This window comes from Puma concolor, chromosome E2 (genome assembly GCF_028749965.1).
Source record: "Puma concolor isolate L17-30 chromosome E2, mPumCon1.1.hap2, whole genome shotgun sequence".
NCBI lineage: Eukaryota > Metazoa > Chordata > Mammalia > Carnivora > Felidae > Puma > Puma concolor.
In genome coordinates, this window is record NC_141681.1 from 59,468,864 (window position 1) to 59,493,911 (window position 25,048).

Here is a 25,048-nt window from a genome sequence, read left to right on the forward strand (position 1 = left end):
TTCATCCCCGGGGTTCATCGGTTCATCATTCTCACCAAATACAGCACGTTCCCAGATGTCCCCTTCAAACCGCCCTTGAACGTGCTTGTGTATCATCTCTCTGATGTCACTGCATACAGTGTGGGTTCCTGGACTTTCCCACAGGTTTCCTTCCTTCTGTTTCTGTCTCGAGGCCTCTTGTTCAGCTGGATGTAGGTTTTTCCTAGAGCATCTTTATTCTCAGGGTCTGAGGTTTCGTGAGTGCCTTTAGTAGGAGCAGATGGGGTTGTGAAAAGAAGAAATAGAGGGGCGCCTGTACGGCTCAGTCAGTGAAGTGTCTGACTTCAGCTCAGGTCATGATCTTACGGTTCAGGAGTTTGAGCCCCGCATCAGGCTCTGCACTGATAGCTCAGAGCCTGGAGCCTGCTTCCAATTCTGTGTCTCCCTTTCTCTCTGCCTTTCCCCTGCTCGTACTCTCCCTCAAAAATAAACATTTTTTCTAAAATGCTTTAAAAAAAGAAGAAGAAATAGAGGCATACTATTCTTTAAAAGCTAGGAAGGAACCTCAGTGTCTGCTAGCCAAGAGTTTCTCAAGATCTGCGCTATTGACACTTGGGACCAGATAATCCTTTGTTATCTTAAGTGTATCTCTCACCAAGAGTATGTTCTGTTAAGAGAGAGAAAGAGAAGCATCTCTACTCTCTACCCGCTAAATAACCAGCATTTCCCCTTGCCTCCAAATATCTTCAGATGCTGTGCAAGATGTCCCAAGGTTGACATCCACTGTAATCTAGCCAACCCCCCTTTAAGGGAAAAGAAACTGAGTAGCCTGTGTACATTAATTTAGGGACAGATGCTCTGCCCATTCCTCCTGTGAGTTAGAGATTCTGTGAGTGTGGTTGTTTTTTTTTTAATTACTTTTAGTATTTTTATTTATTTTAGAGAGAGTGTGTGTGTGTGCGCGTGCGCGTGCGAGAGAGAGAGAGAGAGAGAGAGTGGGAGAGGGGCAGAGAGCTGTCAGCACAGAGCCTGTTGTGGGGCTCAAACCCATGGGCTGTGAGATCATGACCTGAGCCGAAGTTGGACGCTTAACCAACTGAGCCACCCAGGCGCCCCATCTGTGGGTGTGGTTATTAACTATGGAGCAAGATAGGAGGAGGATGTGACCATAAATTGATGAATCCAGAGACCAGGTCCAAGGAAATGGCATTTGGGACCAAAGAGAAGGACATCTCAGGGTGGGAAGGCATGGGTATGGTGGGGCAAGACCTGAGTGCTCACACATGTGACCAGATGTTTCTGGTTAGGACAGAAGCTAGGCTGCTGGGCTCAGGAAATGAGTACTAGTCTGAATTAACCATCTGAGCTCTGGGTTTATATTCGTGGATATGCGGAGGAAGCACGGGGGCTAATGGGGAAGTGTGGGAGGGTTTTGTGCAGAGGATAGAACAAGGTCAGCTGTGAGTGTTGAGGACATTGGAGGTCAATCCAGAACATGTATCAGAAAAGGTTGGAGGAAAAGGTCAGTGTGGTGGTCCCGTTAGATCCACAATGTGCCAGATAGGAGCAAGGAGGTGGTAGCATCCTCTAGATACCTCTAATCCCTGGTGAAGGGAGTCCTCAGAAAGCCATAGGTACTGGCTCAACAGCTCTTTCATGGGGCACCAAGGAGGGGCCCCATGGCCCTCCTTCTCCACAGCCCCTACCCTCTTGATCTTACGTTCCACACACGGTCTCCACAATCCCCGTCTCACAGACAGAGCCAAGCCTTGGGGTCCTAGTTGTGGCACCCATGGGTATAGCCATCTGGTCGACCCTTGTCCTGCCAACTGTGTGGCTTCTGGGTTTGCGGAAGGGGTGGGAGTGGCCTGTGGACAGCTCTGACCAAGTGCAGCAGGGGTTTCTTTCGGCTGTGCCAGTCTTCTGCCAGAAACCCCACCAAGAGTATTAGGATCACAGCCCCGAGGCATATCCGGACCAGATTGCCCTTGGTGTAGTGCTGCCGGGCAAGACCTGGAGGAGAGAGGAGAGATTAGAGCAGGTGATAAAAGCCCCTCTTCAGGACCCGCTTCAAGGGACATCTTGCGTTCCTCGTAGCCATAACCCTCATCTAAGATCCTATTATTCTCTGCTACCTACAATGCCAGTCTCCTTACTGGAGGCCCCCTCCCCTCCTCACCAAGGCTGGATACTTATTCTCTAAACATCACTTCTTCCCATACTTGCCCTCCCCACACACAGTCGCTCTCTGGTTATTTGGCTAATTGCAGAAGAAAAGATTGTTACAAGGGGTAGATGGATGGAATTTATCCTTCTCTGATCCTCTAGAAAATCTCAACCTCCCCCCCCCCCCGATGTTAATGATCAATTCTGAGTTCCAAGTGCTGATATTTACCCTTAATATTTTACCCACCAGGACCCAAGATCATAGAGCCCTAGCTTTCATACAGGAAAAGCAGTCAGCTTTAGGGGAAGACACAGGAATGGGAATGGGGAGGGTCCAGGGAGGACCCGTTACTCACCAATTGGAGAGTCTGACCCCTTTGGAAAGATGGTGATATTCCTGGAAGGCTCTGGGAGTCAAAAAGGGTGGGGGGGGGAGTTTAAAGAGATGAGACCATCTCCTCTAGCCCTGTTCCTGCCCCTATCCTGAATATATGCACTTGGGAGGCAAAACCTCATGGCTATAAGAAAAGCATGAACTACAGAGTCAGGCTATCCAGATTTGAACCCCAGATCTGTCACGAATTAGATGTGGAGCCTCTCCCAAGTGACTCAACGTCTTGAGTCAGTTATCCCATCTGTCCAGTGAAAATAATTATAATGCATCACAGGTTAATGTGAAAATTAAGCCAATAACAATAATAACAGCATGAGGCACAGTGCTTGACATATCACAAGCACCCCATACATGCTAGCCCTCCTACTGTCACTCCACAAGTATCCCCAGAGACTTTCCAGGTGTTCAGCTGTACTCATCAGACAGGTGCATGTTTTAATATACTGTGAAAATCGGTGTGATGGGTAGTCCATAGGACAGAGGAAACTGCATAACCCAGTGTCAGAAAAGGTTTCCTGAGGGACTGAAGCCATGAGGAAATGGAAGGAAAGGCAGAGCTAGTGGCTTGGGTGCAGGGTCACGAAGAGATGTCGAGTACCCAGAAGAGCTTCATCTGACTCTGTATGGCTGAGGTTTGCATGAGGAATGAAGACTGAAGGAATCAACAGCGGCTGATCTAATGGCATTGGATTTAAAAGCATTGAACATTAAGCTGAGAAGCCTGAGCTATATCCTAAGGGTGATTAGGAATTCAGAAGGATTTTCTTTTAATTTTTTTTTTTTAATTCCAGTTTCATACGGTGCAATATATTGGTTTCAGGAGTAGAGTTTAGTTATTCATCACATACCTATAACAAGTTCTCATCATAACAAGTGTCCTCCTTAATGCCCATCCCCCATTTAGCCCATCCCCCCCCCCATCAACCCTCAGTTTGTTCCCTGTCATTAACAGTCTCTTATGGTTTGTTTCCCTCTCTCTTGTTTTCACTTCCATATGTCCATCTGTTTTTGTTTGTTAAATTACACACATGAGTAAAATCACGTATCTGTCTTCCTGTGACTTATTTCTCTTAGCATAATACACTCTAAATCCATCCACATCATTGCAAATGGCAAGATGTCGTTCTTTTTTATCTTTGAGTAATATTCCATTGTGTGTGTATACCACATCTTCTTTATCCATTCATCAGTTGATGGACACTTGGGCTCTTTCCATATTTTGGCTATTGTCGATAGTGCTGCTATAAACATTAAGGTGCATGTGCCCCCTTTGCATCAGCGCTCCTATATCCTTCGGATAAATACCTAGTAGTGCAATTTGTAAATCATAGGGTAGTTCTATTAACTTTTGGAGGAACCACCATAGTGTTTTCCAGAGTGGCTGCACCAGTTTGCATTCCCACCGACAGTGCAAGAGGGTTCCCCTTTCTCTGCATCCTTGCCAACATCTATTGTTTCCTGGGTTGTTAATTTTAGATGCTGTAGCATCTGACTTCAGCTCAGGTCATGATCTCACAGTTTGTGGCTTTGAGCCCCATGTTAGACTCTGTGCTGACAGCTCAGAGGCTGGAGCCTGTTTCAGATTCTGTGTCTCCCTCTCTCTCTGCCCCTCACCTGCTCATATATTTACAATTGTTAGACCTTGTTGGATAGACCCCTTAAATATGATGCAGTGCCTTTCGTCATCTCTTACTACAGTCTTTGGTTTAAAATCTAGTTCGTTGGGGGCAGCTGGGTGGCTCAGTCGGTTGAGCGTCCAATTTCAGCTCAGGTCATGATCTCACGGTCTGTGAGTTCGAGCCCCACGTCGGCCTCTGAGCTGACAGCTCAGAGCCTGGAGCTGCTTCGGATTCTGTGTCTCCCTCTTTCTCTGCCCCTCCCCCTCTCATGCTCTGTCTCTCTCTGTCTCAGAAATAAATAAACATTAAAAAAATTGTTTTAATCTAGTTTGTTGGATATAAGTATGGCTACTCAGCTTCCTTTTGATGACCATTAGCATGATAGGTGGTTCTCCATTCCCTCACTTTCAATATACAGGTGTCTTTAGCTCTAAAATGAGTCTCTTGTAAGCAGCATATAGATGGGTCTTGTATTCTTACCTATTCTGATACCCTATGTCTTTTGACTGGAGCATTTAGTCCATTGACGTTTAGAGTGAGTACTGAAAGATACGAATTTAGCACCGTTGTGTTATCTGTGGATTTCACGTTTGTGGTGATGTTCTCTGGCCTTTTGTAGTCTTTGTTACTTTTGGGTCCCCCCCCCCCGACTCAAAGAGTCCCTTTTAATATTTCTTGCAGGGCTGGTTTACTGGTCACAAACTCACTCCTTCAGTTTTTGTTTGTCTGGGAAGCACTTTCTCTCTCCTTGTATTCTGAATGACAGCCTTGCTGGATAGGGTATTCTTGGCTGCACATTTTCCACAAGCATTCATCACACGGAATATATGCTGCCACTCCTTTCTGGCCTGGCAGGTTTCTGTGAACAGATCTGCGAACCTGATGTCTTCCCTTGTAGGGTAGGGACTTTTTTCCCCTTGCTGCTTTTAGGATTCTTTCCTTTTCTGTGTATTTTGTGGATTTGACTATGATGTGTTGATGATGGCCAGCTTTTGTTGCATTCAGTGGGAGTTCTCTGTGCTTCTTGGATTTCAATGTCTGTGCCCTTCCCCAGATTAGGGAAGGTTTCAGCTATAATTTCCTCAAATAAACCTTCTGCCCGTTGTTCCTTCTCGTCATCTTCAGGAACCCAGAAGGCTATTTTGAAAAAGGATGGCGGAGAATCTCACCAGGGTGTTAGAAAGAACTTGGTGGCCTCAGGAGTCTACCAGAGAGCTAGAGTTGGGTAGAGCACAGATATCTAACCTGTCCTCAGGGGATCGGCCAAGGTTTTCTGTCTGTATGGAAATGGAGACTTTGTCCAGGAAAAGCGAGGGGAAAGAGAACTACAGCATGAGGGAAGCATGTTGTGTGGACTGCGTTAGTAAGAGGATGCACTGAGCAATAGGAAACAAGATTACACACATGGACCACAGCAAAGTCAGAAGAGCAGTGTGTAGGAATGAGTGATGGTCTTCCCATCATAACTTGGCTCCGCCATCTTTGAAACGGCCACATTATCCAGAATGCTCCTCTGTCCCGAAGCTCAGAGCCCACCTCTATCCCATCCTTGATCCTCAGACCGAGGATTTTCCTTGGACAAGTCGGGTGGTTTCCTGAAGCAGACTAAAAGCCTACGGCCCTAGATGATGAGAGAGAAACCAGTTCTCACACTCTTTTCTGCAGGGCCCTGAGTGCCTGGTTACTCACCAGTTGTGGAGCCTTTGTTGATAAATGAGATGTTCAGTTTCCTGGAGGCTTCTGGGAATTCTAAACAAGAGGGTAATAAGACAGTGGATCACGTCAGGTCTTCCCAGTGAGTCCCTACACTCCATACCCCTTCTGAGATATCTGGGCTTCCTGTAACCCCTTTCTCTGACACACTTTGTACAGACACTGAGGAGAAACAAACACAGAAGGGCTGTAAGAACATGTTGTTTTCTATCAGTGGCTTAGTAAGAAATGGATCCATTCATCCATCGATGGGCATTACATTATTTCCTCTTTTTTGGCTATTATGAGTAATGCTGCTATGAGCATTTATGTACGAGTTTTTGTGTGAATGAACATCTTTCATTTTTAAATTTTTGGGGGGGCTATATCCCAACAAGTGGAATAGCTGGGTCCTGTGATAGCTCTGTGATAAGGTCATTCTTCCTGAGGGAGCTGCTGGACCATTTTCCGTGGCAGCCGTGGCTCTTTTTATTCCCACCAGCAGTGTCTGAGAGTTCCAGTTTCTCCACATCCTCACCAACACTGTTGTGCATTATTATTATTATTATTATTATTATTATTGATTACCATTCTGGTGGGTATGATGAATTTCATGGTATGTGACTTACAACTCAACTAAAAACATAAGAAATGGATCAGTAGGTCTGTGCAAGCTCAGTGGCTGATACCAGTCTTCGAGCCTAAGAGGCTCCCCTCCCTCCTAAGGTCATTTTCTTTTTTTTTTCTTTTTTTTTTTTAATTTTTTTTTCAACGTTTATTTATTTTTGGGACAGAGAGAGACAGAGCATGAACGGGGGAAGGGCAGAGAGAGAGGGAGACACAAAATCGGAAACAGGCTCCAGGCTCCGAGCCATCAGCCCAGAGCCTGACGCGGGGCTCGAACTCACGGACCGCGAGATCGTGACCTGGCTGAAGTCGGACGCTTAACCGACTGCGCCACCCAGGCGCCCCTAAGGTCATTTTCTTAACCAGGGACATTCCTGATTCCGTGGGCACCAAAATATTTCCTAAAACCCCTCAACCTATAAATATATAGCTCCTGTTGAGGGTGGGGAAAGTCTCTGAGGTCCTTTATTATGGCAGAGTCAGCTCATCAAAGCCTAGCTTACGCTCGCCTATCTGTGGTATAAAAACAGCTTGGATATTAGGGGTCTCCGTTATTTCTCTTCCTGTGAGTTTCATTAATAAATTTTGGATCGTCGGGGCGCCTGGGTGGCTCAGTCAGTTAAGCGTCCGACTTCGGCTCAGGTCATGATCTCACAGTTCGTGAGTTCGAGCCCCACGTTGGGCTCTGTGCAGACAGCTCAGAGCCTGCTTGGGATTCTGTGTCTCCCCCTCTCTCTGCCCCTCCCCTGCTCATGCTCTGTGTCTCTCTCTGTCTCTCAATAATAAATAAACGTTAAAAATTTTTTAATTAAAAAAAATAAATTTTGGGTTGAATTTAGATTAAACAGGCGGTATGTGCATGTCATGGAATACTACTCAGCCATAAAAATGAACACACTGTTGATAATCATAATAACTTGGGTGGACCTCAGATCATCGTGCTGAGTGAGAAAAGGCAGCCTCAAAACATTCCATGGTATGTGGACCTTTCCATTTATGCAAAACATTCCCAAAATGACATTAAGTAGAAGAACAAGCTAGTACTTGCCAGGGGTAGGAGGGGAGAGGGTGCGTGTAACTACAAAGGGGTGTCCTCAGGGATATCTTTCCAGGATGGAATAGTTCTGTATCTTGAGTGCCGTGGTGGTTACACGGATCTACACATGTGATACATTGCTGTAGAACTGAATACAAATATTGCGTCAGGGTCAGGTTCCCAGTTTTTATGTCGAACTACAATTAGGCAAGATGTAACCACCGGGGAAAGGTAGGCAAAGGATACATGAAGTCTTTCTGTGTTGTCTTTGTAACTTCTTGTGGACCTACATCTCGAAAGTTTTAAAATTGCAATGAGAAATACACACACACACACACACACACACACACACACACACACACACACAGTGTGCCTCATTTGCATGACAGCCCCCATATTGTTCTCAACCTCACATGTCAGCACTTTCTTCTCCTCCTTGGCTCTTTTCAGCCAGCTTCTATTCCTTGGGATTTGGGTCTATCCCCAACACACAGGGAATGCTAGAGATGTCACAGCCTGATGTATAATTTCTTAAGTCACAGGCGGGTATCCTACACACTGGAATCCACTGAGATGCCTTTGAAGATGGGGGCACACTATGGCTCACACAAAATTTAATCCAATGGTTCTCAAAGTGACATCCCCAGATCAGCAGCATCAGTATCACCTGGAAAAGTGTCAGAAATGGACATAATTGGACCCCACCGCAGACCTTCTGAATCAGGAACTCATGGGGTCCAGAAACCTAGATCACCTCCAGGTGATTCTCAGGCCCCCTAATCTTTGAGAACCACTGGCCAATGGAATCAGAGACTCAAAAACTAGAGTCCAGGAAGGGTGCCTGGGTGGCTCAGTCAGTTAAGCGTCCGACTTCAGCTCAGGTCATGATCTGGCAGTTCATGAGTTCAAGCCCTGAGTCAGGCTCTGGGCTGACAGCTTGGAGCCTGGAGCCTGCTTCGGATTCTGTGTGTCCCTCTCTCTCTGCCCCTCCCCTGCTTGTGCTCTGTCTCTCTGTGTCTCAAAAATAAATAAAAAACATTTTTTAAAAATGCCTATCTAATATTGTTACATATATTATTATACTCGCCTTCTTTATAGGCAGAAATAAGCAATTTTTAAATATATCAAATGTGTAAAAGAGACAAGTGAAGGGGCGCCTGGGTGGCACAGTCGGTTAAGCGTCCGACTTCAGCCAGGTCACGATCTCACGGTCCGTGAGTTCGAGCCCCGCGTCGGGCTCTGGGCTGATGGCTCAGAGCCTGGAGCCTGTTTCCGATTCTGTGTCTCCCTCTCTCTGCCCCTCCCCCGTTCATGCTCTGTCTCTGTCTGTCCCATAAATAAATAAAAACGTTGAAAAAAAAATTAAAAAAAAAAAAGAGACAAGTGAATTAAATTAAGAAATACAGATAAAGGGGAGAAAGAAAAGACGGGGTCTGTGGGTCTATACCCCAGACACCAGGATGAATCCTCCAGAATTTACCTGTCACAGAGGAAGGTGGTTCTGTGGGTAACCAGCCGGGGGTCGCAGAAGTCCCTAGGAAATCAGAAAAAGAGAGACTTCTGTGCTGTGTCAGCTGTGGGTCCTGAGTAAATAATGAAGCATTTCTGTGACCCAGTTTCCTCACCTAGAAAAGGAATATGAGAAAGGTCACATCACTGGACTGTCACGGGTATTAAATAGCACACCTAGCACATTCGGGGGCTAATTAATAATGACAACCCCTGTAGCTGCCTTCCTTGCTCTTCGAACCCCTGTTCTGTCCCTTTTCCTGGATCTCTGTGATCTGCACCTTACTTCGTCCCTTGGAGTAAAACTGACTCTTGTGTCCTGGAAAAGCAGATAAAGAGGCAGAAGCTATGGATACATGTGGGGACGGGGGAGGCGATACATACAGGGAGAAAGGGTGATGGCTGTATAACAAGACACAGCCCCTTTCCACCCCAGGACATTTGCTCACACGACCCTATATGCCTGCAGCCCATCTCACTACTCCACCCACCTGGTTACCTCTTCCTCTGCCCTGAGATCCACATCAAACATTGATTATTCAGAGAAACCTTCCCAAACTGCTTCCTCTTTAGCTCCTAACAGCACCACATACATCTAATTCATAACGCACATCACAGTCACAACTATACATGTTGTGCTGGATGCATCTCGAAGAGTGTTGGCTCTAATTACTATATGTAAGTATTAGGTGTCTGTGTGTATATATGTGTGTGTGTGTGTGTGTGTGAGAGAGAGAGAGAGAGAGAAATACCATATAGAGTTTCAAGCAGTCCCCAGCAAAGCACCAGCCACAGCATAGGCACTTTTGAAATATATGCAATTAAAAAAGCAATAAGTGAACAGGGACCCAAAAAAGGAAAAAATCTATAGAGGCAGGAGGATTAGTGGTTTTCTGGGGCTGCATGAGCAGTGAGGAGTGTCTGCATATGGCCATGAGGGATGTTACAGGGTGGTGGAAATACTCTACAAGTGGATTGTGGTAGTGACCACACAACTCTGTAAATTTACTAAACACCACTGAATTGTACACTTAAAACAGGTGGATGTTTGCTAAGCGCCTGCTATGTTCTGGGAGCTATTGGTGGTGGTGGGGATACAGCAGAAAAGAAAACAGAAGTTAACGTCTGTCTTTCTGGAGCTCACATTCCAGGAGGCGGGGTCAGACAGATGATAAACACCATAAATCAGTATGATGTATGCACAGGTGTGGATGCCATGGAGAAAAACTAAGGCAGAGAAGGTAGCAGAGTGCATCAGAGAGGCAAGAATGGGACTTTTGACTGAAGGCCAGAAGGAGAAATGGAATGAGCCGTAAGAATATCTGGGCGGGGCGCCTGGGTGGCTCAGTCGGTTAAGCGTCCGACTTGGGCTCAGGTCACGATCTCACAGTTCGTGGGTTCCAGCCCCACGTCGGGCTCTGTGCTGACAGCTCGGAACCTGGAGCCTGCTTCGGATTCTGTGTCTCCCTCTCTCTCTGCCCCTCCCCCACTCAGGTTCTGTCTCTCTTTCTCTCTCTCTCTCAAAAATAAACAAACATTTAAAAATAAATAAAAATATGGGGCGCCTGGGTGGCGCAGTCGGTTAAGCATCCGACTTCAGCCAGGTCACGATCTCGCGGTCCGGGAGTTCGAGCCCCCGCGTCAGGCTCTGGGCTGATGGCTCGGAGCCTGGAGCCTGTTTCCGATTCTGTGTCTCCCTCTCTCTCTGCCCCTCCCCCATTCATGCTCTGTCTCTTTCTGTCCCAAAAATAAAATAAAAAACGTTGAAAAAAAAAATTTAAAAAAAAAAATAAAAATAAATAAAAATAAAAGAATATCTGGAGAAAGTGTCCCAGCAAGTGCAAAGTCCCTGAGGACATAACGAGCCTGCATATTCAAGGAAAAGCAAGATAGGATGTAGTCAATACTATCCTAACCACTTTATATGGTCACAGACAGTAACCAGACTTATCGTGGTGGCCATTGCATAATGCATACAAGTATCAAATTACTATGTTGTACACCTGAAACTAACACACTATCGTTATGTCAATTCTTCAATTTAAAAAGAGTGTTTGAAAAAAACCAAGATGCTGGCGTATCTAGAGCAGAGTAAATGAGGGAGGGGCAGTAGGTCAGGCAATCAGGCAAAGGAGGGGCTTGGAGAGGAGTGAGTGCCAGGGAGTCAAGCAAAGGGATGACCATCGTCTGATTTTGACAAGCTCTTCTGAAAGGATTCCTCTTGCTGTGGTTTGGCAAACGCTCAAAAGAGGGCAAAGGTATAAAGTCTTGCAAACCACAACCAGTAGGTAAACATACCTCCTGGAGATTAATGCACAGCCTACTGTCAGCAGCACCGCGTTACAGAAAAGTTGCCAAGAGGTTAGTTCTTTAATGGTCTCGCCACAAAGAAGCAAAGGCAATTACGTGAGGGCATGGAGAGGTTAGCTAATGCTCCGGCGGTAACCGTGTTGCAATATATAAATGTATCAAATCATCTTGCTCTGACATCTTATACAGTGTGACGCGTCCCTTATATCTCCATTTGTACGTTTGTTTAATTAAAAAAGTTAAAGGTGGGGCACCGGGGTGGCTCAATGGGTTGAGCGTCTGACTTCAGCTCAGGTCATGATCTCATGGTTCGTGGGTTCGAGCCCCATGTCAGGCTCTGTGCTGACAGCTCAGATCCTGGAGTCTGCTTCAGATTCCGTCTCTCTCTCTCTCTCTCTCTCTCAAAAATATCTCTCTCAAAAATAAACATTAAGGGGCGCCTGGGTGGCGCAGTCGGTTAAGCGTCCGACTTCAACCAGGTCACGATCTCACGGTCCGTGAGTTCGAGCCCCGCGTCGGGCTCTGGGCTGATGGCTCAGAGCCTGGAGCCTGTTTCCGATTCTGTGTCTCCCTCTCTCTCTGCCCCTCGCCCGTTCATGCTCTGTCTCTCTCTGTCCCAAAAATAAATAAACGTTGAAAAAAAAAATTTTAAAAAAAATAAAATAAAATAAACATTAAAAAAAAAAAAAAAGATGTGGTAGGAGGCATGTGGTGGGAAAGGACACCAATACTTAGAAGAAAATGCCCCTGAGTATTACAGCAAAAACGCAGAAGTGTCTTCCTTTGAATGTTCGTGTTATTTTAAGGGCAGTTACAGTCACTTAGCGTTAAATGTACCATCTTAAACGTTTAAGTGTGTAGTCAGTGGTATTACGTACATTCACGTTGTCGTGCGGGAAGTCTCAGAACTCTTTCATGTGTCCAAACCGAAACTCTGTGCCCATTGCACACTAACTCCCCTTGTCTCCTCACCTGACTTGCCAACCCCCTTTCCGTTCTCCGCCTCTATGATGCTATTGTTAGATGCCTGACGTGAGTGGAACCAGACAGTATATGTCCTGGTGCGACTGGCTTACTTGACATGGTGTGACAGCCTCCAGGCTCATCCATACTGGAGCACATGCCAGGATCGCCTTCCTTTTTAAGGCTGCGTGACAGCTCTTCCATTGTGTGTTATATACCCCATTTTCTTTATGAACTACGCTGTCCTCTTTGGAAAGCGGCACGCTTTAGCAATGAAAGACGGATACCTGCTACAATGCGCACGAAACTCACAAACATCAGGCTGAGTGAAGTAAGCCAGTCACAAAAGGCTGCGTGTTATAGGACTCCATATATGTGAAACTCCCCTCCCCCCCAAAAAAAAGGCAGATTCATAGAACTAGAACGTAGATTTGTGGTTGCATGGAAAACGACTGCAAACAGGCTCCGGAGACCCCTCAGAGGTGATGGAAATGGATTAACACTGGGTTGTGGTGATGGTTGGACAACTCCATGAACTTACTAAAAACTACGGACACTTAAAAAGGGTAACTTTAAAAAAAAAAAATTTAATGTTTATTTATTTTTGAGAGAGAGAAAGACGGAGCAGGAGCAGGGGAGGGGCAGAGAGAGAGGGAGACACAGAATCCAAAGCAGGCGGGGCGCCTGGGTGGCTCAGTCGGTTGGGCAGCCGACTTCGGCTCAAGTCACAATCTCACGGTCCGTGAGTTCGAGCCCTGTGTCAGGCTCTGTGCCGACAGCTCGGAGCCTGGAGCCTGTTTCCGATTCTGTGTCTCCCTCTCTCTCTGCCCCTCCCCTGTTCATGCTCTGTCTCTCTCTGTCTCAAAAATAAATAAACATTAAAAAAAATTATTAAAAAAAAAAAAAAAAAAAGAATCCAAAGCAGGCTCCAGGCTCCGAGCTGTCGGCACAGAGCCCGACGCGGGGCTCGAACTCATGAACCGTGAGATCGTGACCTGAGCCAAAATCAGACACTTAACGACTGAGCCACCCAGGCGTCCCAAAAGGGGTAACCTTTTAGGTCTAAAAGCCATACCTCAATAACACAGCTGTAAAAAAAAAAAAAAGAATTTGCCACAACATGGATGGAACTAGAGTGTATGATGCTAAGTGAAACAAGTCCATCAGAGCAAGACAAATACTCTGTGATTTCACTCATGTGTGGAATTTAAAAACAAAACAGATGAACGGATGGTAAAGGGGTGAGGGAAGAGAAGAGGGAATCAAACCACAAGAGACTCTTAACGATAGAAAACAAACAGGGTTGATGGAAGGAGGTTAGTGAGGGATGAGCTAGACGGCTAATGGGCATTAAGAAGGGCACTTGCTGGGATGCACACTGGGTGTTGTAAGTGATGAATCACTAAAGTCTGCTCCCAAAACCAATATTGCACTGTATGTTAACTAAAATTTAAACTAAAAAAAAAAAAAAAAAAAAAAAAAAGAATGGAAGGCAATTTGTAGTGAATAATGACCTCACTAGCTAGATTTCAATGAAAATAAGTCTGAGTACAAATACGTTTTCATGGGGCGCCTGGGTGGCGCAGTCGGTTAAGCGTCCGACTTCAGCCAGGTCACGATCTCGCGGTCCATGAGTTCGAGCCTCGCGTCGGGCTCTGGGCTGATGGCTCAGAGCCTGGAGCCTGTTTCCGATTCTGTGTCTCCCTCTCTCTCTGCCCCTCCCCCGTTCATGCTCTGTCTCTCTCTGTCCCCAAAATAAATAAAAAATGTTGAAAAAAAATTAAAAAAAAATACGTTTTCATTTTACCCTGTACTAACTTTATTCATCCACTGAGGACCAGAAGGAGAAGACTTTTCCCCTCGCTAATAGATAGAATCATTAGTCTTTTGTACATTGGGGCATTTTAAACAGTTCAGTTGCCGGGTGCCTGATTGGCTCAGTCAGAAGAGGACACAACTCTTGGTCTCCCAGTGGTGAGTTCAAGCCCCATGATGGGGCTTGAGATTATTAGAGATTTTTTTTTAATTTTTTTTTTCAACGTTTATTTATTTTTGGGACAGAGAGAGACATGCATGAACGGGGGAGGGGCAGAGAGAGAGGGAGACACAGAATCGGAAACAGGCTCCAGGCTCTGAGCCATCAGCCCAGAGCCCGACGCGGGGCTCGAACTCACGGACCACGAGATCGTGACCTGGCTGAAGTCGGACACTTAACCGACTGCGCCACCCAGGCGCCCCAGAGATTTTTTTTTTTTTTTAATAAATGGGTGTTAAGGAGGGCACTTTTTGGGATGTGCACTGGGTGTCATAAGTAAGAGATGAATCACTGAGTTTCCTCCTGAAGCCAAGACTACCTTGTATGTTAACTAACTTGAATTTAAATATAGGTGATAGATAGATAGATAGATAGATAGATAGATAAATAGATAGATGATAGATAGATAGATAAACCAACTTTAAATAATTCAGTTGCTTCAATACTTGGGAAGGCACATAACCATAAAACAGTGGTGAACATAGAATATCAACAATGGTTTTTACGTTTGCATCAGTTGATGCAAAGGGCTTAGCGGCAGGCTTTGTCGTAAAGATACCTTGCACTTCGACTATTACGAATAAGAAAGGCTGAAAGGAAGGTACCTGTGTGAAGGGAGTCAAAGTTTCCTTCCTGGAACACGGACATTTTTTAAGTCACTTCCCTGTGTTTTTTGCTGCTACGTGTGTGTGTGTGTGTGTGTGTGTGTGTGTTTTAAGTTTGTTTTGAAACCTAGATGAGACACAAGGCATTTTCTGTAGTATGAAGAATTATTTTTTCTAATGTATATACTCTGTAGTAGAGACAATAACAACCTCTCAAATATGCTCGTGTCCTAACCCCCAGAATCTGTGAATACAGCACCTCGCATGGTAAATGGGACTTTGCAGGTGCACTTAAGGATGTCGGGGTGCAGAGGTTATCCTGATTATCCAGGTGGACCCAGTGTAATCGCAGTGTCCTTAAAAGTGGAAGCAGAAGGGGGACAGGGGCAGACGAGTCTGAGACTGAAGGAGTCAGACTGAAGGAGTCAGAGACTGAAGATGCTGCACTGATAAAGCATGATAAAGGGAGGGACCACGGGAGCCAAGGGATGCAGGGGCCTCTAACAGCTGGAAGAGGCAGGGGAGAGATTCCTCCCTGGGGCCTCTGGAAGGAACACAGCCCAGCTGACGGCTTTGTTTTGTCCCAGTGAGACCCATTTGGGACCTGACCTCCAGAAGCGTAAGGGGATAATACATTTGTGGGGGGCACTTGGGTGGCCCCGTCGGCTGAGAGTCTGACTTTTGATTTCGGCTCAGGTCACAGTCTCACAGTTTGTGAGTTCAAGCTCCGCCTTAGGCTCTGTGCTGGCAGTGCGGAGCCTGCTCTGTATTCATTCTCTCTCTCTCTCTCTCTCTCTCTCTCTCTCTCTCTCTCTCTCTCTCTCTCCCTCCCCCCCCTCAATAAATAAATACACATTACAAATAAATTCATTTGGGCTATTTTAAGCCAGTGGATTAGTGGTGATTTGCTAAGGCAGCTCTAGGAAACGAATACACCCTCCAAAGCCTCAGACTTCTGCTGGTCTCCCACCTCCTGTGCACCTGCTGGTCCCTCCCCCTGGAACTTCCAGCAGTTTGCAAGGGCTGCGGAAGAAAGGCGGGGTCTGCACCTCCCTCACCTGTGACCACAAGCTCCAGGGGGTCGCTGGGGGCTGACCACAGGTATGGGTGTCGGCTGGAAAAGCTGTAGCATCGGTAGATCCCACTGTGGGCAGCAGTCACTGTGATGATGGGGAAATCGGCCCTGTACCACCTCTCGGGTCCCTTGTAGGGGCCAGTGTCCCCCTCCTTGTATAAAGCAAATTGGTCAAAACCGTATTGGCTGCGACACTGCAGAGTGACATCCCCTCCTGGGGATACGGCCGGGCCAGGCTGGGCTGAAAGCGAGGGCTTGGCGTAAACTCCTGGGGAAGAAAAAGAGAGCTCTGGTATTATTTTTTTTTTTTTTTATAAATTTTTTTTTCAACGTTTATTTATTTTTGGGACAGAGAGAGAGACAGAGCATGAACGGGGGAGGGGCAGAGAGAGAGGGAGACACAGAATGGGAAACAGGCTCCAGGCTCTGAGCCATCAGCCCAGAGCCCGACGCGGGGCTCGAACTCACGGACCGCGAGATCGCGAGATCCCGCGAGATCGTGAGATCCTGCGAGATCGTGACCTGGCTGAAGTCGGACGCTTAACCGACTGCGCCACCCAGGCGCCCCAGAGAGAGCTCTGGTATTAAAGACAGTGGCCAGCGTGTCAGGCCTGAGTGTGGGAAGGTCCCCCCACCTCCTGAGAACTAGGGATCTTGGCAGGTGTTTCCTTCCTAGAGAACGCACTCGCCCTGCTACCTGCTCACAAAAAGTTTAAGGGAGTGTGACCAGAGTCACATCACAGTGCCCGGGCTCAAATCCTGGTTCTGTCACCGAGGAGCTGGGGGGGGGGGGGGGGGGCGCCTGGAGATGAGTCTCCCCCTCTCTCTGTGCCTCAGTGTTCTTTAGTATAAAATGGGCATGACTGGATGAAGCATTATGTATCAAGCGTTTGGCAGGGTACCTACTGGATCGCCAGCTCCCCAACTATGATGGTGGTAACAAAATGACTGAAGCTCATCTCACTGCAAGCCAGTGTTACAGAACACAGTCTGTGTTGTAAACCTGTATCAAAATGGAATGGAATGGAATGATCCAGGGGTCATTCCAAGCTTATGACTCATATCGCCTCATTGAAGCCTCACAAAAGCATAGTGAATTCGTCGCTATGAATACCCCGGTTTTAAAAAGGGAACTTGGGACTACGACGCTAAATAGCTTGCCCAAAACCATAATATACTAAGTGGCAGAGGGGTGCCTGGGAGGCTCAGTTGGTTAAGCATCTGACTTCAGCTCAGGGCATGATTCTGCTGTTCATGAGTTCGAGCCCCGCGTCGGGCTCTGTGCTGACAGCTCAGAGCCTGGAGCCCGCTTCAGATTCTATGTCTCCCTCTGTCCGTCTGCCTCTCTCTCTCTCACTCTATCTCTCAAAAATAAATAAACATGAAAAAATTAAACTTGGGGGCAATTGTAAATAGGAAGGGATATACTTAATTTGAAGGTAGCATTTGAGTCAGCCCCAAAAGCAAAGCGGGTACCCTTGCATGGGGCATATGGACCACTGCACTGGCTCAGGGATTAGGCTATGCAAAGTTTAAAGGGGTGCCAAAAAAAACCCTCAGCAATGAAGGTAAATAATATTTCAATGCATTCGTCAAACCAAAATTAATGCAAATCATTCATAGTGAAAAAATATCAAGATTTTAAACAAAGATTCCAACTGTGCCTAGTGGAGCCTGAGGCAAAAGGTTCAAAACACTTTTGTGTATTTCTTTTTTTTAATTTTTTTTAACATTTATTTATTTTTGAGACCAAGAGAGACAGAGCACGAACGGGGGAGGGGCAGAGAGAGAGGGAGACACAGAATCGGAAGCAGGCTCCAGGCTCTGAGCCATCAGCCCAGAGCCCGACACGGGGCTCGAACTCACGGACTGTGAGATCGTGACCTGAGCTGAAGTCGGCCGCTTAACCGACTGAGCCACCCAGGCGCCCCACTTTTGTGTATTTCTATGGTTAATTTTTTCCACACTATTAACATAGTTGAAAAAAATACTGAAAAACCAAGTTATTAAAACTCATGAATTATTCTAAGTTTATTTCATTTGTACCACTCCCCTCCCCCCACCCCCCCACCCCCAAAAAAAGAATTTATTATCATCAGACTCTCCTGGCTTTCATGGAAGCAAACTCAGCAATGATATTTTCAAAATCTATTTGGAATAGAACCATTTAAAAAATACATTAGAAATAAAAGCCTAAGCTGCAAACACTTTATGCCATCAAAAAATAAAAATGCATTAGAGGGGTGCCTCGGTAGCGCAGTCGGTTAAGCATCTGACCTCAGCCGGGTCACGATCTCGCAGTCCGTGAGTTCGAGCCCCGCGTCAGGCTCTGGGCTGATGGCTCAGAGCCTGGAGCCTGCTTCCGATTCTGTGTCTCCCTCTCTCTTTGCCCCTCCCCCATTCATGCTCTGTCTCTCTCTGTCTCAAAAATAAATAAACGTTGAAAAAAAAATTTTTTTAATAAAAATAAAAATGCATTAGAATGTGGCTAGAGCCTACACCCGTTTCCTTTTGCATCAGGCTCAGATATGGCTTGAAAACACACTGCCAGGTTCTGCCTTGACTTAAAAGCATGATATGAGGGCACCTGGGTGGCTCAGTGGGTTAAGCCACCGACTTCGGCTCAGGTCATGATCCCCCAGTTCATAGGTACAAGCCCCAGGCCGGGCTCTGGGCTGACGGCTCAGAGCCTGGAGCCTGCTTCGGATTCTGTGTCTCCCTCTCTCTCTGCCCCTCCCCCGCTCATGCTCTGTCTCTCTCTGTCTCAAAAATAAATAAAGGTTAAAAAAAATTAAAAAAAAAATACATTAAAAAAAAAAGAAAGATATTACATAGACCTATTATGAGGATCACCGCGGGCGGTCGGCACCTCCCCTAAATGTCCTGGGCAAGGCTGGGGCCCTGCTCGCCCCATCCTAACTAATCCGGGGCCCCTGGGACTCGGGGTTCACTGTCATTACCATCCCCCTTTTGGCCTTCCTGGAGCCCCGAGGCCACAGGTGCAGCCACCCCCTCCCCCCCCCCACACACACACCCATCCAAGTACCGGTAGCCACCAGCTCCAGCCGGTCGCTGGGGGGAGACCAGCGGGTCCCGTTCTGGTAGGAGCAGCGGTAGCACCCGGCGAAACTTTGCTTCATGGCCGGGATGGAGAGGACGGCCTGATCCTCATACTTCCCAGACCTCAGCTTCTCCAGGCGGTACAGGTCCACACCCGGAGGCCCCTGGCATTGGATGGTCACCGGCTTCTCCAGCGGCACTAGGGAGCTAGGCAGGGCACGGAGGGAGGGCTTGGGCAGAGAGACTGGAAGGGAAGGGGAGCCTGGTGGAGGGCGCCTTCCAAACAGACCCCTCCTCCCCCCGGGGCCCTCACCCTGCCCGACCGCCCGCCCCTCCCCCGTGCAGGCTGAACCCAGAGGGATCCGGGACTCACCCTGCCGAGTTTGCACGACCTGCCCCAGACACAGCCCTGAGCAGAGAAGAAAAGGACCAAACGCTAGGACCTCGCAGAGCCCACACTCACACCTGCAGAGCAGGTGGTAAGACATTTGCATGCATTAATTTTCTTTTGTCCTCATTTTTTTTTTTTTTTTGAGGACACACACACACACACACACACACACACAATTTAAGGGCTGGAAGAAGCCGACCATAAAACGCTGCATATTGTAGGGTTCCGTTTACCTGAAGCGTGCTGAATAAGTAAATCTGCCCAGACAGAGAAAGTAGATGCGTGGTTGCCAGGGGCTGGGGGTGGGGAGGGGGGAGGGGAATCAAAAGGAGATTATCACGGACACCCTTTCCTTTGAGAGTGGTAACAACGTCTGGCAACAAGATAGAGGTGGCGGTGGAGGTTGTATACATTGTGAATGTAGTAAATGTTATTAATGATACATTTTATGCTAAGTTTGTTATTTTACCACAATCCTTATATTTTCAGTGTTTTTATTATTTATTTTTGAGAGAGATAGAGTGTGAAGGAGAAGAGGGGCAGAGAGAGAGGGAGACACAGAATCCAAAGCAGGCTCCAGGCTCCGAGCTGTCAGCCCAGAGTCCGATGAGGGGCTCGAACTCACGAGCTGGGAGATCATGACCTGAGCCAAAGTCGGACGCTCAACCGACTGAGCCACCCAGGCTCTCCAACCACAATTTTTAAAAAGCCAACCAGAGATTCCTTGCCCTGCTCCTAATGCACACACTTTTGACAACCATAAAGAGAATTACCTTCTCTCTGAAAAGGGCGCTGTGTGCAGGGTATATAACATTGTATAAATTGAAGGGGTGTGTGTGTGTGTGTGTGTGTGTGTGTGTTGATTTGATACATTTATATATCACAAAATGATTATGTCCACATTGTTAGCTAACACCTCCATCATGTCACATAATTACCATTTCTCTTTTTTTGTGGTGAGAAACCTTAGGATTTTCTGCAACACAGCATCATTGGCTTTATCACCATGCTGTGCATTAGATACAGATGGGGTCTGTTGCATTATATCTTGTCAAGAGATCTGGAGGTGTGTTAATCATGGATTCCCCACTGTTTTAACCCATATCCCGGGGGGGGGGGGGGGCACCTGGGTGGCTCAGTCAGTTGAGTGCCCGACTGTTGATTTCAGCTCAATCATGATCTCATGGTTCGTGAGTTTGAGCCCCGCGTCAGGCTCTGTACTGACAGGGCAGAGCCTGCTTGGGATTTTCTCTCTCCATCTCTCTCTGCCCCTCTCCTGTTCATGCTGTGTGTCTCTCTCTCAAGATAAATAAGTAAACTTTTAAGTATAATTGCATTATTGTGAGTGTACAAATATTATTCATGCCTGAGGATTGTAGTATTGGCCTTGTATATTTTTCCTAGAGCCACTATTTGCCTGGCTTATGTCCATCCTCGTAGTTTCCCTTGACCCTAATGTCTGATTCTTTTTTTTTTTTAATTTTTTTTAATGTTTATTTATTTTTGAGACAGAGAGAGACAGAGCATGAACAGGGGAGGGTCAGAGAGAGGGAGACACAGAATCGGAAACAGGCTCCAGGCTCTGAGCTGTCAGCACAGAGCCCGACGGGCTCGAACCCACGGACCACGAGATCATGACCTGAGCTGAAGTCGGCCGCTTAACCGACTGAGCCACCCAGGCGCCCCCCTAATGTCTGATTCTTTACACGGTTCCCAGTAGTCTCCCATGTAATTTTATACACCTGTCAACCTGCATAATCTACGAATTCCGCTTCCTCCCTCAGAGGCGCCTTTCCCCCAAGCTAAGACTTTAGCTTTTTTCTCTCAAGCTAAGACTCTTTTTTTTTTTCCTTTAATCTTTTGGCTGAGTTGGTAGCATTTCCTGTTTTAGTCTCACCAGTATTGCCAAATTTATCAAATAAAAACATGGGACTCTCGCTTAAATGTGAATTTCAGAAAAACCGTGAATATTTTTTTTTATAGTGTGACCCATGAGATGCATAGGATATACGTAGGCTTAAAAAAATTATTTGTTGTTCCTCTGAAATTAAATTTCCCTGAGATTTGCCGTGTTTTGTCTGGTAAACCCTTATCCTTGCGCGCGCGCACACACGCGCACACACATGCACACACATGCACACACTAGAAGGGGGAGTAGTTATCGTTTTGATTATAAACATAAGGAAGCTGGACAGAGAGGGGACGCAGTGTCTCTCAGCTCACACAGACGGGAAATGGCTGAACCTGGATGATCCCTGACTCCAGGGCTCAGCGGATGACTGCTTATCTCCAGCCCCCCTCTGAGCCCCAGGTTCTGCTCCCTATTCCTATGCTGTACCCACATCTTTGTCCACTGCTCAAGACACAAGCCCCTCTCAGCCTCTCCATGGGTTTCCCTGCAACCTTCTAACGTGACCGGAGGTGTTCCAGGTGCCCTTCTGAGCGCTTCCTGTATGCACTCTGAATCACGGCAATCCTACCGGTTAGGGACCGCTGTTAGCCCCACTTTATAGATCAGCCTATAGAGACAGTCTCCTGTCCACTGTCCTGGACTGTAGATTCTAACACCAGCAGCATATTTTAGTGGTAAAGAATGTGAACACAGCACCAGATTCTTTAGTTTGTTCAAGTTCTAGATATGCGACCTTAAGCAAGTTCCTTAATCCCTCTGGGCCTCAGTGTTCTCCTCCATAAAATGGAGGTAATAATAGCCCCTACCTAGTCAGACTGCTGTGGGGAAGAGGTGAGTTAAATGCCTGTTTAAAAAAGCAAAACAGGGGCGCCTGGGTGGCGCAGTCGGTTAAGCGTCCGACTTCAGCCAGGTCACGATCTCGCGGTCCGCGAGTTCGAGCCCCGCGTCAGGCTCTGGGCTGATGGCTCAGAGCCTGGAGCCTGTTTCCGATTCTGTGTCTCCCTCTCTCTCTGCCCCTCCCCCGTTCATGCTCTGTCTCTCTCTGTCCCCAAAATAAATAAAAAACGTTGAAAAAAAATTTAAAAAAGCAAAACAAAACAAAACACGGGGGCACCTGGGTGGCTCAGTCGGTTGGGTGCCCAACTTCAGCTCAGGTCATGATCTCACACTCCGTGAGTTCGAGCCCCGCGTCGGGCTCTGTGCTGACACCTCGGAGCCTGGAGCCTGCTTTGGATTCTGTCTCTCACTGTCTCTCTCTGACCCTCCCCTGCTCATGCTCTGTCTCTCTCTGTGTCAAAAATAAATAAACTTTTAAACATTGAAAAAATTATAATAAATAAATAAATACAGCTGGTTCATGTAGGACAGCAGTGAAAGGCCAGTCTGCATTGGCTTTGAATGATCCTAAGGATTTTATGCTTTTAAGCAAGCACTACAGAGCTCCTGAAATAGAAGAATCTACCCGCACTGCACATTGAGATCTGCCTGCCATGGTGTCTGATAAGAATTGGAGTCGGTGGGGCGCCTGGGGGGCCCAGTCGGTTGAGCGTCCGACTTCGGCTCAGGTCATGATCTCGCGGTCTGTGAGTTCAAGCCCCACATCGGGCTCTGTGCTGATGGCTCAGAGCCTGGAGCCTCTTCAGATTCTGTGTCTTTCTCTCTCTCTCTCTCTCTGCCCTTCCCCCGCTCACACTCTCTGTTTCTCAAAAATAAATAAAAATTTTTAAAAAAGACTTGGAGACACCGGTGGATGAGGAAAACAGAATCTTAATCCATAGTCCACCTGAGATGTGCTAAGCTTCTGTAGTAAGCTTATAGCAGCGGCCGCGGTGAGAGGATAAGTGAGGTTACATCGGGATAGGGCAAAGGTAGCTGTTCTCTGTTAAGCAAAATTACTGAGCTATAACATATACCAGAGTAAAGATGAGATAGGTGAACATTAATAAAATTGTTAAGCTAACTGATTAAAAAAAAATTAGTCGAGGGGCACCTGGGTAGCTCATTTGTTTAAGCTTCTGACTTCGGCTCAGGTCATGATCTCGTGGTTCTTGGATTCCGTGCTTGCTTGCCCTCTCTCTCTCTGTCTCTCTCTCTCTCTCTCTCTCCCCCCTCCCAGCTTGTGCTTTCTCTCTCTCTCTCAAAAATAAATAAACACACATTAAAAAAAGAAAAAAAAACATGGAATAACACCCAGCCCATAGTAAGTGTTACATGAGGGTGTGTTAACGAATGACTGACAGGCGGTTTGTGCTCATGGCGTTTTCTTATCCCCAGGACACAGCTGTTCCTTCCTGCTTGACCCCTTGGAGCCTCTGTCCTTTTAGCAAGAACGTTCTTCTGGAGAAATAGGAACTCATTCATCTTATAACTGGAAGTTCGTTCTCTGTCCATCTACCTGCTTGTTTCCCCCCCACCCAACCCCCGGCAACCACTGGTCTACTCTCTCTGCCTTAGTGAGCTAGACTTTCCGGGGTGCCACATATCTGTGAGATCATGCAGTGTTTTCTTTCTGCGCCTGGCTTATTTCGCTTAGCGTCGTGGCCTCAAGGTCCGTCTGCATTGTTGCGAATGGCAGGATTATTTCCTCCAGTGCTGCAGGGTTTGCTGACAGAATCTAGTCCTGATGTCACCAAGTCCATATTTAAAAAATTAATTAATTAATTAATTAATTAATTAATTAATTTTTAAAACATGGTACATAGAGACAAAGTTAGAACCCCAAGCAGAAGACCTGTACCGTTCCCAACCGAGCCATGAAGAGAATATAACAGAGTAACAGACAAACACCACCTCCCTGGGGCCCTGTTTTCCCACCCAACAAAGGAAGGCGCCCTCATAGGTCCCCTGAATTGCCCTGAAATTCATTTCCGATCCAATTTTTCAAAACATTCTGAGTCTCATAGCCCACTGCCTGTCCCGCGGCATTTCCCAGAACAGCCCTCAGGACTCACCGAGACCGAGAAGGGCAGACAGGGACGGGGCCATGGTCCTTCAGCCCGTCCAGAGCTCTGTAGCCCAGGAGGGACGCTGCAGGGAGTGGGAGCAGAGACACAGGATGTGGTGAGGATCCAGAACCCTCTCTTCCCTTCCCCCAGCAGCCTGGCCTTTCCTAATTGCGGCTCATCAAGCTGGAGCCGTCCCCTCCGTAGCGTGACTTGCTCACAAGCTCGCAGAAGCTCGTTTATCTTCTCCCACCAGCCCATGGTTGTACTGTGTCTGCCTCCTGAGGCACTGAGGTGGAATGCTAGCTGAAGGATCTCCTTCACGGGATGGTTTCATGGAGCTTTCCGTTGGACATTTGAGATTATACCCGGCGGTAAGAAGTTTTCACGAAGGAATAGCAGCATGTTTAACATGCCCCTAAGCCGCGATGAGGCAAAGAGCTTGGCATTTTCGCGTAACCAGGACGTGAACAGTGTGGCTGGAATCGAGAGTGCAAAATGCTGAGGCTGATGAGTTTATCATAGAGGTTATACAGGGTGTCCCAACTTCGGTGCTATTGACATTTGGACCAGGTGATTGTCGATGTAGGGACGGGCTGTCCTGTGCTTCTGGGAGGTTCAGCAGTATCCCTGGCCTCCATCCACTAGATATCACCAGCACAACACCCTCTCCAGTTGTGACAACCTGCAAATATCTAGACATTGCCACCTGTCCCTTGGAGGACAAATTCAC

At 47.0% G+C, this 25,048-nt stretch overlaps 1 protein-coding gene across 1 annotated transcript; it reads right to left on the reverse strand.

The window, feature by feature from the left end:
* Window positions 1-1,622: 1,622 nt before the first annotated feature.
* GP6 (glycoprotein VI platelet) lies at window positions 1,623-24,460 on the reverse strand. Its single transcript, XM_086690683.1, has 8 exons — window positions 24,325-24,460; window positions 19,444-19,479; window positions 19,057-19,314; window positions 15,994-16,278; window positions 8,994-9,047; window positions 5,848-5,907; window positions 2,502-2,552; window positions 1,623-1,992 (listed from the first exon to the last, which is right to left on the reverse strand). Exons 1-8 carry the CDS (start codon window positions 24,356-24,358, stop codon window positions 1,757-1,759), a joined length of 1,014 nt encoding a protein of 337 aa, XP_086546809.1. The 5' UTR covers window positions 24,359-24,460; the 3' UTR covers window positions 1,623-1,756.
* Window positions 24,461-25,048: the final 588 nt, after the last annotated feature.

Bases quoted from the DNA above. Each gene is read 5' to 3' on its own strand.
- GP6 (XM_086690683.1), bottom strand. From the start codon at position 24,358: ATGGCCCCGTCCCTGTCTGCCCTTCTCGGTCTCG. The intron at 19,480-24,324 runs GTGAGTCCTGAG...TTCTCTGCTCAG, and splicing joins GTCTGCCCTTCTCGGTCTCG to GGCTGTGTCTGGGGCAGGTC. The intron at 9,048-15,993 runs GTGAGGGAGGTG...CTGATTTCCTAG, and splicing joins CCTGGAGCTTGTGGTCACAG to GGACTTCTGCGACCCCCGGC.